The sequence below is a fragment of the Raphanus sativus genome, unplaced genomic scaffold, assembly GCF_000801105.2.
Source record: "Raphanus sativus cultivar WK10039 unplaced genomic scaffold, ASM80110v3 Scaffold3155, whole genome shotgun sequence".
Taxonomy (NCBI): domain Eukaryota; kingdom Viridiplantae; phylum Streptophyta; class Magnoliopsida; order Brassicales; family Brassicaceae; genus Raphanus; species Raphanus sativus.
In genome coordinates this window covers 1-12,118 of record NW_026618462.1, presented here as the reverse complement: position 1 = coordinate 12,118, position 12,118 = coordinate 1, and the positions used below count along the sequence as shown (strand labels likewise).

The 12,118-nt window shown below is 37.8% G+C and overlaps 3 protein-coding genes across 5 annotated transcripts; 2 read left to right on the top strand and 1 right to left on the bottom strand.

The window, feature by feature from the left end:
• Positions 1 to 622: 622 nt before the first annotated feature.
• Positions 623 to 3,113, top strand: LOC130506364 (cyclin-dependent kinase D-3). The gene is made up of 7 exons (XM_057001006.1): positions 623 to 838; positions 1,009 to 1,307; positions 1,391 to 1,499; positions 1,916 to 2,041; positions 2,181 to 2,416; positions 2,496 to 2,753; positions 2,867 to 3,113. Exons 1-7 carry the CDS (start codon positions 734 to 736, stop codon positions 2,913 to 2,915), a joined length of 1,182 nt encoding a protein of 393 aa, XP_056856986.1. The 5' UTR covers positions 623 to 733; the 3' UTR covers positions 2,916 to 3,113.
• A 536-nt stretch (positions 3,114 to 3,649) lies between these two features.
• Positions 3,650 to 7,963, top strand: LOC130506362 (nuclear poly(A) polymerase 1-like). The gene is made up of 12 exons (XM_057001002.1): positions 3,650 to 4,411; positions 4,513 to 4,590; positions 4,680 to 4,787; positions 5,192 to 5,254; positions 5,340 to 5,501; positions 5,648 to 5,761; positions 5,853 to 5,915; positions 6,011 to 6,340; positions 6,420 to 6,584; positions 6,657 to 7,496; positions 7,579 to 7,646; positions 7,742 to 7,963. Exons 1-12 carry the CDS (start codon positions 4,307 to 4,309, stop codon positions 7,779 to 7,781), a joined length of 2,136 nt encoding a protein of 711 aa, XP_056856982.1. The 5' UTR covers positions 3,650 to 4,306; the 3' UTR covers positions 7,782 to 7,963.
• A 169-nt stretch (positions 7,964 to 8,132) lies between these two features.
• On the bottom strand, positions 8,133 to 10,468 carry LOC130506363 (uncharacterized). 3 transcript variants are annotated; one of them, XM_057001004.1, is made up of 6 exons: positions 9,762 to 10,467; positions 9,141 to 9,305; positions 8,867 to 8,965; positions 8,629 to 8,766; positions 8,394 to 8,530; positions 8,133 to 8,321 (listed from the first exon to the last, which is right to left on the bottom strand). In XM_057001004.1, exons 1-5 carry the CDS (start codon positions 10,317 to 10,319, stop codon positions 8,396 to 8,398), a joined length of 1,095 nt encoding a protein of 364 aa, XP_056856984.1. In that variant the 5' UTR covers positions 10,320 to 10,467; the 3' UTR covers positions 8,133 to 8,321; positions 8,394 to 8,395. The 3 variants fall into 3 exon arrangements, with proteins under 3 accessions (XP_056856984.1, XP_056856985.1, XP_056856983.1); XM_057001005.1 differs by having other exon boundaries at positions 8,133 to 8,530; positions 9,141 to 9,212; positions 9,762 to 10,468; XM_057001003.1 differs by having other exon boundaries at positions 8,133 to 8,530; positions 9,762 to 10,466.
• Between the last annotated feature and the right edge of the window lie 1,650 nt (positions 10,469 to 12,118).

Sequence of the window (12,118 nt, the reverse complement as noted above, 5' to 3'; positions counted from 1 at the left end):
AAATAAAACAAAATCATCAACAAAAATTTCAAAGCTATATAACCCTCTAACCATCTTCTTCGAACTACATAAAAATATATTTTTATGGCTAAAATATATTTTGTTTTTTCACGTGTTAAAATAAACTAAAAGACAAATTTACAACCACTTACTTGAACCAATTATAACGATACTTACATTTAAGAAAATATTTTTAGTGACTTATATCTATGTTGTTGAATTATCTTAAATTTCATAGTTTTTTTTAAACTAGATACTGAAATTTTTGATTATCAAAATATTAAATGTTATAATTTTAATATTTCCAACTATTATTCAACGATTATAACATTATATACATAACATGTACTTTTCATATAATATTATCATTCGCGAAATTGCGGACAAACACCTAATTCTCTACTAATTTAATAATTTTGAGATTTAATCCGGCTACATTACCGATTCATAGTCGAACCAATTTTTAAATCCAATCAGGCTATATAACCGGTTTATCTTCGAATTCGGTGGAACTATCGGGTCGGTTCGGTTCGGTTTAAAAACACTGGTTTATGTTTTATTGCCAACTAAACGATGTCGTTTGGATGTATATTTACCTTTCTTAAAGCGCGCAGTCACCCACTTTTCCAGCTAACCAGATAATAAAGGTTCAACGGCGTCGTTTTCGTTCCCTCGGTTTGCCGATTGCCTCTGCAAACGCGCCAACGGCTACCTTTTTCTTTCTCCGGCGAAAATGGCGGAGATGGAGCAGCCGAAGAAAGTTGCAGATAGGTATCTCAAGCAAGAGGTCCTCGGGCAAGGCACTTACGGAGTCGTCTTCAAAGCCACTGACACTAAGGTGATTGAATTGTGTTTCAAATTTCGCCTATGAAATTAGGGTTTTGGATCTGTTGGGTAGCAGTACCGATTCTATTGCTTTCTGAATTGTTTGAGTTAGTTTCGAATCTTCTGGGTGTTAAAATTAGACTTGCAAGTTATTAACTTTTGATTTTGAATTTTGGATCTAAGACGGGAGAAACAGTAGCAATAAAGAAGATAAGGATTGGGAAACACAAGGAAGGTGTGAACATCACTGCTCTCAGGGAAATCAAAATGCTGAAAGAGCTAAAGCATCCCCATATTATCCTCTTGATTGATGCGTTTCCTCACAAGCAGAACTTGCATCTTGTGTTTGAGTTCATGGAGACTGACCTCGAAGGTGTCATCCGGGATTCCAACGTATTCCTCTCACCTGCCGATGTTAAATCTTACCTTCTGATGACACTAAAGGGACTTGCTTATTGCCACGAGAAACGGGTTTTGCACAGGTACTTGTTTATCCTTAAAAAAAAAAAAAAGCTAACTAATGCTGATTGGTTTTAGAACTCAGCATGTGTCGTTTTTTCTTCAGGGATATGAAGCCAAATAACTTGTTGATTGGACCTGATGGACAGCTGAAACTTGCAGATTTTGGGTTAGCACGTATATTTGGTAGTCCAGATCGTAAGTTTACCCACCAGGTATTGCTTTCTTCGCATTGCCTCTTTTTTTTTGCTTGTTGTATAACTACATTGGTCGGTGATACTAAATTGTGGTTAACCAATCTTATATGAATTCATTTAAAGTAATCTCGAAACTCTTTTGATTTCTCTTGTTGTATGCTAGTTTCTGAATTGATGAAATTTCTTGTCAACTCTTACAATGGATTTCTTCTTTGTGATATGTATTAAGTAATCTTAAGTCTATACAGAGATGAAGCAGTTGCTATCTCATCTCTGTATTATAGATTGTGCTATGAACCAAACCCCTGAATTGAGAGCTATTTCTGCCTTTTTTTTTCCTTTGAACTACCATGATTACTATAGATGCGCAATGCACCTTATTTGGTGTTGTTTCTACTTGTTTCATTATCTTGATATTATCTTATGATGCACAGGTGTTTGCTAGATGGTACAGAGCACCAGAACTTTTGTTTGGTGCAAAACAATATGGCGCTGCAGTTGACGTATGGGCTGCTGGCTGCATATTTGCCGAACTTCTGCTGCGCAGACCATTTCTTCAGGTTAAAATAATCTTATTAACTAAACCTAGTCCATTCTCCATCTCTCTGGATCTTATACTCTCAGTCAGAGAGACTAATTAATACGTCTTTAGTGTTATTTGTTTTGTATGCTAACATACTCTGTTTTCCTTCATCACAGGGAAACAGCGATATCGATCAACTAAGCAAAATATTTGCTGCCTTTGGGACACCAAAAGCGGACCAGTGGCCTGACATGAAAAACCTTCCTGATTACGTAGAGTATCAATTTGTCCCCGCACCTTCTCTACGTTCTTTATTCCCAACAGTTAGTGAAGATGCTCTCGATTTGTTGTCCAAGATGTTTACCTATGACCCAAAGGCTAGAATTTCCATTAAGCAGGCTCTAGAACACAGGTGTCTAAAGCTCACCACCTATTTATAGGTAAAATATATCAACTTCTATTCTCACATCCTTTGCTTTCGTTATTTTTAGGTACTTTACTTTTGCACCTTCTCCTACTGACCCTGCCAAGCTCCCGAAGCCAGTTCGCAAGCAGGAAACCAAAGCCTCTTACGGTAAACATGAGGCGATTAAAGGGATATCACCACCACGTAAGATTAGAAGAGTAATGCCTGAGCATGGGAGGCCTGATGGTATGAAGTCTCACGTTGACAAGGATCAACAAGCACCCATGTCATTAGATTTTACCGTCCTCGCTGAGCGTCCTCCAAACCGACCTACAATCACCAGGTAAAGATAGATTATACTCCCCTCTCCCCCTCCTTGATTAGTTGTCTCAGTTGTTTTTGCAGCCTCAAGATTGAATATATTTTGACAGCTTCTTCTTCTGGTTCATTTTGTAGTGCCGATAGATCTCATCTGAAGAGGAAGCTCGACCTTGACTTCCAATAGAAAAGTTCTTACCTCGTTCTCTTCCCTTCCTTCAGTTTCACTTTCACACTCTAGTGAGAGAGCACAACATTGTTAGATTGCCATTTTTATTCTTTTTCCCCTTATTCACCAATGATAATACTTCGTTGCCAACTTTCTTTATTCAACGTAAACTGATCATCGTGTACTATATAAATTACAAAGCTCTCTGTTTTTGCTTTTGTGTATGTGTGTATCTTTTGCATTATAAAGAGATCTCTGTTCAGTCTCCAAACTCATTCTTTCTACCCGTGGCAGACCTAAATGTATACGACAGCCTCAAATGTAAGACATACAGACATTTCATAGCCTCGAATGTTTTTTTCGCATGTGTTTTACTGTTGATTCAGTAAGCTATGGTCACTGTATGTAACAACAAAGGTTATTGGAATCACTTTTTCTATGCTTACACCTTGTTACCATCATCATCAATATTTTCGTTTTCAACAAACAAATACAGTAGAGGATAACTCACAATAGTGACTAGTGAGTGACCAATTTACAATAAGCTGTGACATTAACGGTACTTAAATTTTTTAAAAAATCTGATTGGCAATTAAAATATTTTTTTAGAAAGTTAGAAATAATGTAAACTTGTATATCTGTTGTTGGGCCTCACTTAAAAACTACCATTGGGCTTTAAATTAAATGATTGCTGACAGAAAAAGAAACAGGCGGTTAAAATGTTTGGTCGGGTCGGGGGTTAGGAACACGGTTTATAAATATTGTGTGGCCTGTCGTAACGCTTTCTCTCTAATCCCGATCGACGCGAGAAGGTTAAGAAGAATCTACGTTGCGACGGAAACCTAAGAAACCCCACCCCACCCCACCCCAGATTATCTAATAGATAATATCTATCTAACTTCCCTGTTAGGGCTAGAGATCCCTCACGAGATTTCGGCGTCCCCTAAGTATCTCTCTCGCCTGATTCAGTCCACATCGTTTCGCCAGGTGCTCAAAAAGGACGAGGCTTTCTGCTATTCTCTCAATTCCAATCGCTGCATCTCTGTTAGGGTTTGAAGGGTCGTTGTTCCTCCCGAGAAGACAGACCCCTCCTCCGTCTCTCTCTCGTTGGCTACTGTTGTTTGATTCCAGAGTGTTGAGCTTTTTTTTTTATTTGCTTTCTTTTAAATTTAGCAAAAAGGCTTTGATTTTTTTGTTTTGTATTCTGTATGATCAACAACTTTGTCGATAGGGATCTTCTCCAAGTCCCCGTTTTGTAGCTTTTTTACATTATTATTCAGGCAAAATCATCGTTGAGAAAAAGAGAAAATTTTGTTTATGCTCGTAGAAATCTAATTGAAACATTGAGAAAAGAAAAAGTAAGATAAGAAAAAAAAAAGAGCGAGAGAGGAAAGAACAAAGTAAGATTGATGGCTAATGTCCAGCAGAATGGGCAAAGGTATGGTATTACAGAACCTATCTCCTTGGGAGGACCAACAGAGCTTGATGTGGTCAAGACACGAGAGCTTGAGAAGGTTTTGCTCATACCTTAAACCTTGTGTTTTTTTTTTTTTGGTTATGCTCTTGTCTTGAATGTGTACTTGTATCTTAGTCTTGTGTTACTTGGTTTGTTCAGTACTTGCAAGATGTTGGATTGTATGAGGGGAATGAGGAAGCGGTTAGAAGGGAGGAGGTTCTAGGGAGACTAGATCAGGTCTTTTTACTAATACAATTTATGCTTATTGATTTTTCACATATGTGTTTAACAAATCCATGCTGTGATCTTCATTGTTATTTATCCAGATTGTCAAAACATGGATTAAAACCATCAGCCGTGCCAAAGGGTTGAATGATCAGCTGCTTCATGAGGCGAATGCAGAGATATTTACTTTCGGTTCTTATCGTCTAGGGGTAACCATAAAGATTTACTTTGTTTTACTCATTCCTACTGTTGAACTTTTTGGTGTAGAGAGAAATGATATATCCTGAATTGGTGAAAACTCTGTTATTTCTTTCTCTAGTCTTTAGATGTTCATGTGTAGTACGTGGTATCACTTGTCTTCACATATTCTCTCTCGTGTTTATTTAAACATAATGAGATCAATTTTGTATGTCATTTTGTATCGTTACTGTACGAGCTTTGGGGCATTTAGTTTAAATCTCCGACACACTATGGTGTTATTTATGGTTGCAATTGTTTTTTTGAGAGAAAATCTTGTTCTTAAACAGTCGGTGTCGTAATGAATTCCCTTGCAGTTGATGATTGTTCTTTGTAGTGTGTTGCTATAACAGTTTGTTTCTACTTCCTCAAACAGGTACATGGTCCTGGTGCTGATATAGACACTTTGTGTGTGGGGCCTAGACATGCAACCAGAGAAGTACCACTAACCTCTTGCATCTATATGTTGGCCTGAATGTGTCTTATGTTAAATTTATTCACTCTTCTTTATATTTTGCCAATAGGGCGATTTCTTTGGTGAGCTACAAAGGATGTTGTCTGAAATGCCTGAAGTAACTGAGCTGCACCCTGTGCCTGATGCTCATGTTCCCTTGATGGGATTCAAACTTAATGGAATTTCTATAGATCTTCTGTATGCACAACTTCCGCTCTGGGTTATACCTAAGGTAATTTCTATGTCATTATTGTTATGGTTAATAATCTATCTATCATGGTGTTTTCAATATGTTCATGGTTTTGAACTGATGTTATGAGTGGATAACTTGGAAGAATATTAAATGTGTTCCTTTGCCTGATTATGTTAATGGTGCAGGACTTAGACATATCTCAGGATTCCATTCTACAGAATGCTGATGAGCAAACAGTTCGAAGCCTCAACGGCTGTAGAGTTACTGACCAGATCTTGCGTCTGGTTCCTAACATTGAGGTTTTGTGGTCACTTCTGATAATTTTATAAATCTTTTTTTAGTTCATCCATATGTTTCCTTAGTCGGAATCTATGTTTTTTTTATGAGCAGAATTTCAGGACAACATTAAGATGCATGAGGTTTTGGGCTAAGCGACGTGGAGTATACTCCAATGTATTTAGAACTCTTCTCTAGAACTCTTTTAGTTCCATTTCATATTTGTGACTATCATGTTATTTATGTCGAGTCTCTCTCCGACGTTTTGCTAGGTCTCTGGATTCCTTGGTGGTATAAACTGGGCGTTGCTTGTAGCTCGGATTTGTCAACTTTATCCTAACGCACTCCCAAGTATGCTAGCGTCTAGGTTCTTTAGGGTCTACACTCAATGGCGTTGGCCAAATCCTGTCCTTCTCTGCTCTATGGATGAAGGATCCCTCGGTCTTCAAGTTTGGGATCCTAGAAGAAACCCAAAAGACAGGTTGCACATGATGCCCATCATTACTCCCGCTTATCCTTGTATGAACTCCAGTTATAACGTCTCTGCAAGTACCTTGCGTATTATGACAGGAGAGTTTCAGAGAGGCAAAGATATATGCGAGGTAAGGCTTAGAAACTCCTAATAGTTTTGGCTTCTATGCAGATTGATTCACTTATGGCCGTCTTTTGAATTTCTTGTAGGCTATGGAAGCAAACAAAGCTGACTGGGATACCCTTTTTGAGCCATTTGCATTCTTTGAAGCTTATAAAGACTATCTTCAGATCGACATCTCTGCTGCAAATGTTGATGATCTAAGAAAATGGAAAGGTTGGGTTGAGTCACGTCTCAGACAGCTCACACTGAAGGTGAAACTCTTTGTTTATTCTCAGTTGATATTAAAGAACGAACCACTGATTATTTTACATTGTTACTCTTAGATTGAGAGACATACTTATGACATGCTGCAATGCCATCCGCACACACACGATTATCAAGACGCATCTCGACCACTCCATTGCTCTTACTTCATGGGTCTGCAGCGGAAACAAGGAGTTCCAGCAGCAGGAGGAGAGCAATTCGATATCAGAAGAACCGTCGATGAGTTTAAACACACTGTTAACGGTTACATGCTGTGGATTCCCGGGATGGAGATTAGTGTCAACCATATAAAGCGAAGAAGCATACCGAGCTTTGTGTTTCCTGGTGGAGTTAGACCTTCACATACCTCCAAAGGAACATGGGACAGCAAACGCCGTTCAGAGAACAGGATTTCTTCTACAGCGAGTGAAGCTACTACTGCTACTACTAATGAAGCGAGTTCTGAAAGTAAAGCTGGCTCTCACAGTTCAGGAGATGGGATGAAGAGAAAACGGGGAGACGATGAGACGATCACTAATCAGTTGAGGAACTCTAAACACGTTGCAGTTTCAGTGCCTGTAGAGAATGGTGAAGGCCTGAGTCCGGATCCATCTGGTGGATCCATTTGCTCTAGTCCTCTGAAAGATTGTTGTACAAACGGTAAATCTGATCTCGTCACTAAGGTTCCACCAGAGAATGTTGTTCTTTTCAGTAAGGATCCTATAGAGAAGATTGCCACTCCTCAACCTCCGAGTCAAGAAACGGAGGAGCTTGAAGACAGTTTTGATTTTGGAAACCAAGTGATTGAGCAGATTTCAAATAAGGATACAATCTCGGCGGCTAGTGCAACAATACCTCCGTTGGAAGCCACTACTTCAAATGGCTCACCATTCTCCAATGGAGAAGTGGAAGAACTCGAGGTTCTATTTTTTTAAGTCAATTTCTATACGTTTAAGCTGGTCTCTTGATCTTGTTCTTGTCTGATTTTTCTTTTCCTTGAAGGTTGTACCAATGCGACAGCCCGAGGTGACGCATAGAGCTTCAGTGCAACAGCGCAAACCGATAATCAAGTAAGCGGTTTGTGTTTGTTTATATACTTGGTTTGAATCTGCATATCGGATTTGACAAACGTTTGCTTGCTTTTTTGTTGTCTGATTATTCGCAGATTTAGCTTCACGTCTCTAGGCAAAACCAACAGCAAGTAATAATGGTGTTTCCCTACATTGCCAAGAATCTCAGAGCTTTAAGCTGAAGGCTTCTTTCCTACTTTATGTAAAAGAAGAATTTTATATTTATATGCTTTTCTTAGATGTTAAAAACAATTTCTAAATACTTGGTTCAATGTAACACTCGTTTCATAAGAATCAGAAGATTTCTATGCATACTATTATTAGTATTTCAAAATTTGAACATAAATCATGATATATTTTACATGACAAATGTTTCTTCTGTTCATCTTATTCTTCTTATATCCGTAACTTGTTTCTATTGTTATATAGTAAAAATCCAGATTGTTTACTTTCTTTTTACTTAAAACCATGAATGTATGCCAAAAGTGTAGTAAGCACTATAGTATAAGCTGCAGAATCCTTAGGTCACAAACTGTTGTTCTTACAAAATAGTATTTCAATCATATAAAAAAAAAACAACAAAGGAAAACAAGATCAAGAACACACACATGACTGCTAAATCACAGAACAACACGCATGAAATAAAGAATCAGATGATTTGGTTCTATACAGCAACTGCAAAAGACATAGGGGCATTTTAATGAAAGATCTTAAGATATCATAAACTAAACAAGACACACAACTCACTCTTAAGCCTTGACGTATGCTGTCTTCTTACAGACAGGACAAGCATTCTTCCTCGATAGCCACTGCTTCACGCAGTGGACATGGAAGCTGTGTCCACATTCCAGTTTCCCAACCTGACCCTCTCTCTCATACTCATCCTGTCACCAACCCAACATGATCAACTCATGATCATACAAACAAATAATCTTTCTGAAATTTTGAGAAAGAAATGGATTGACACGATCAGGACTTTTACCTGACAAATGCTGCATTTTCTATCAGCAAGAAGAGTGTTTGATAAGAATGGATTGATTTTCCGAAGACAACGACGTATCTCGCTCTCTTTTAGTCCAGTATTCACATAACCAATTCTATCACCAAGCTCTAGTAGTTGCTGCATAGAGAGAGATCCAAGCAATACACACACTCAATAATGAAGTTGAGGGAATAAGAAGCTACTATAAGTTTTTTTTCTTCTTTGAGAAGAAACATACCTCGTATGACATATTATCAACATCAAGCCTCAAGTTGTGGAAGTGATCAAGCGAATCTGTTGTCCTTCCCATTACAAAACCATTCCGGAGCATCATCATCTGCAACGGACAGCATATTTATTTTATTTTTTAAAACATGACTACACTAGCTGCACGGTTTAGTTCTTCAACTTACTAATACTCACTGATATTAAATCTTCAACCAGTGTGAGTTTGATCACTTCAAAAAAACAGAAGTCAAAATCTATAACATCTACCAGACAGAGCATTCTACCTCGGTAAGATCATCGGGGTAAGGGCGCCGAAGATGGCCATGGTATCTACTCGAGAACAAGGTTGGTTCAACCTGTGAGGATGTCATAAACGTCGAATCAGAGTTCATTAAAGCGTGAGGATGAGATTCTTGATTAGTAGACCGCCTAGTAAGAACAGAAGAACCCTGCAGACATTTGTAACATTGTGTTATTATTCTAACGCTCCATCCTCTAACCAAGCTAGAGAAAAAGATGTTAAGATTCCATTCTCTAAGCTCTCATTTCTGAATTCTTTATTGCTTTTATCAAAAAACCCCAGAGGACCACCACACATGAAAACAAAATATTATCTTCATCATCATAAACAAAGAGACTAATAACTAATAGAAAAATCTGTCTACCAAAGTAGACCCTTGTGATTTGTCTTAAAAGAGAATCCAAACCACAAACACACAAATTTCTATAAACCAAAACATGGTCCCCAGCATAGGGATGCTACAAGGGACTAATAGCTCCAACCACTCCAAACAGTTTCTGCCTAACACTCCCTGTCTGTCTGTAATAAAACTAAACTCACCACCAACAAAAAAAGTCCCAAACTTTGACTTGAAATTAGAACATAAAGCGTCCACCTTTACTACCTCTGTTTGATTAGGATTGTTCTTATCCACGTCAATTTTACGACGCGACGAAGACGGGAGATTCCTTCTCGGAGGATCCACCGACACAGCATCCGTCGAGAACCCTAGTCCTGGACCGCACCAAACGTCCGGAACCGCGACGCAGCCGCCATCAACGTCTCTAGACTCGCTTAAGAACCTAACCGAACCATCCTCGTAGCTTCTTCCCTTCTTCTTCTTCTTCCTGTTCCTTTTCTTCTTATTGTTGTCCCAATCTGCGGAGGAGCGAATCGCGGAGGGAACAGAAACCTCGTGAGCAGCTGCGGAGGCGGTACAGTTCATGCCGCGAAAGGACGCAGCTTGCGGGAAGCCGAGCTGTTTCTTCTTTGTGGGTTCGTTGGAGGAAGCGGGGAGAGAGAAGGATGACATTGCTGAGTTACAGAAGCGAGTGGGCTGGGAGATTGGAGGGACGACGTGTGTCAGCGGCGGATCATCGTCGGCGGCGGCGTTGTGGCGGATGGTTTGGTGGTGCCTAGCTCGTCGGAGTCTGATGTGTTCGCCGATTGTTGTCGTAGACATTCTCAGAGAGAGAGAGAGTCAGCTAGAGAGAGACAGTGAGCAGAGAGTAGAGAGAGAGAGAGAGAGAGAGGGAGGAGAGATAAAGGAAATGTGGGGTAAAAGAGAAGAAACTCGGCGCGGGGAGGAAAGATGAGAGAGAATGATTTCAAGCTGATGAGTGATGATACAAATAAATATATATATTTCGAAAAATGATTACAATACTCTTTTTTTTATTTTGATCAACATGATTACAATATTTCATATATAAAATTAACGTGACTTTTGTTTGTCTTCATCAACTTTTGTTTTACAGCCGTTAGTATGATTCCAAATAGAACTTAGCTCACGCATATCTTGTGAATTTTTATATTTTAATCAGAAATACAGTATAAATATGTATATGCAATGTTATATGCATTACACAAAAACATGTGTTAATGTATGTTACATGCAAATATTTATTTTGATATGTAAATGACGTATACTACAGAACTAGTTTTGATGATTATGGGATATACGAGCAAGTTTGGGAAAGTAAAACGAAAACTTTGAGTATTTTGACTGGGTTTTAATTATTTTGTGGGATTTGTTTTTAATGGTTTTGCTTCTTTTTTCTCTTTAATTAAAAAGAAAAGAAAAACAATCCAAAAGTTTTAAAATTTTGAAACTGATGCTTGCTTGTAAAAATGGGAAAGGTCTTATGTAGCTTTTGTCCTTTTGTCAGATCTGTTTCCATTTTTTCTTCATAAAAGGGAAGACTTGTCAGAATCAATTATCACTTGATTGACTATGATGACTTACTTGTAACGTAATGGAGCTAATTGTCCTTAAAGGCCCAATCTACACTTGTAAAAGCCCATTTATAGGTTTTTTTCCTTTTGGGCGTCACAAAGATGTGTTACTGTTATACCAAAGTTTTATGGGTATATATAAGCCCACAAGGATGTGTAGTTGTTATACCAAAAGTGATGACTTGAAAATTTAGATGTGACTCATCTGTTTAATCACATTAGCTAGTGTTTCTAATTTTATGCTATCTACATTTTAGGAAGGACAACCATTTGACCAAGGATCAGGTACTTGAGATGTTTTCTAATAATAACTTTAAAGGTATGTTAAGTTTGTTTAAGAATTATCACTGTACTTAGTATGATTGCTCCCTTAATCCAATTTGTTTCTGTCTTGTTCCTCAGAATTTTATTGTTTAGACTGTGTGTAAATCCTCCCTTACTCCACGAAACAATTGCAATCTATAGATGTGGCTCATTGGTTGATTTGTGTGGTAGACCACATACCAAAATACTTGCTTATCACTGGTTAAACTTACAATCACAGTTGAAACTTATTGGCAACTAAATATATGTTAAGATAAAAAAAAATGGAAGTGGATTAAATGATTTTTTCATGATATCTCAAAATGTTCACTTTTCACCACTCACCAACAAGAGTTAAAAAATTCTCTTTTTTACAACAAAAGCAAAAATTTATAAAGTTATGAATGACTTAGTCCAAGACTTTTTTTTTTGAAAAGACTTAGTCCAAGACTTTATACACACTTTTGAAATTCATTCTAGGATGAGATAATATACATTTAATCAAAAATGTATATTGGGTGTCTTAATCTTATCCATTACAACTAGGGATGTTCAATCCGGATATCGGTTTAGTTTCGGTTCGGTTTTTTAGTTTTTTGATATTTCGGTTAGTAAAAAACAACTACCATTCTAAATTCATATTTAACTCGGTTCAGTTTATATACAGTCAGTTTTTCGGTTTATTCGTTTTTATACCAAAAACATAATTATTTAGTTTAGAAT

What these genes read in the sequence shown, in the direction of transcription:
- LOC130506364 (XM_057001006.1), top strand. Translation starts at nt 734, where the DNA reads ATGGCGGAGATGGAGCAGCCGAAGAAAGTTGCAGATAGGTATCTCAAG. An exon ending in TGCGCAGACCATTTCTTCAG is followed by an intron (nt 2,042 to 2,180) that starts GTTAAAATAATC and finishes CCTTCATCACAG; the next exon opens with GGAAACAGCGATATCGATCA. An exon ending in AACCGACCTACAATCACCAG is followed by an intron (nt 2,754 to 2,866) that starts GTAAAGATAGAT and finishes TTCATTTTGTAG; the next exon opens with TGCCGATAGATCTCATCTGA.
- LOC130506362 (XM_057001002.1), top strand. Translation starts at nt 4,307, where the DNA reads ATGGCTAATGTCCAGCAGAATGGGCAAAGGTATGGTATTACAGAACCT. An exon ending in TCGGTTCTTATCGTCTAGGG is followed by an intron (nt 4,788 to 5,191) that starts GTAACCATAAAG and finishes TTCCTCAAACAG; the next exon opens with GTACATGGTCCTGGTGCTGA. An exon ending in CGCTCTGGGTTATACCTAAG is followed by an intron (nt 5,502 to 5,647) that starts GTAATTTCTATG and finishes TTAATGGTGCAG; the next exon opens with GACTTAGACATATCTCAGGA.
- LOC130506363 (XM_057001004.1), bottom strand. Translation starts at nt 10,319, where the DNA reads ATGTCTACGACAACAATCGGCGAACACATCAGACTCCGACGAGCTAGG. An exon ending in ACCCCGATGATCTTACCGAG is followed by an intron (nt 8,966 to 9,140) that starts GTAGAATGCTCT and finishes TGTCCGTTGCAG; the next exon opens with ATGATGATGCTCCGGAATGG. An exon ending in TTGATAATATGTCATACGAG is followed by an intron (nt 8,767 to 8,866) that starts GTATGTTTCTTC and finishes CTCTCTATGCAG; the next exon opens with CAACTACTAGAGCTTGGTGA.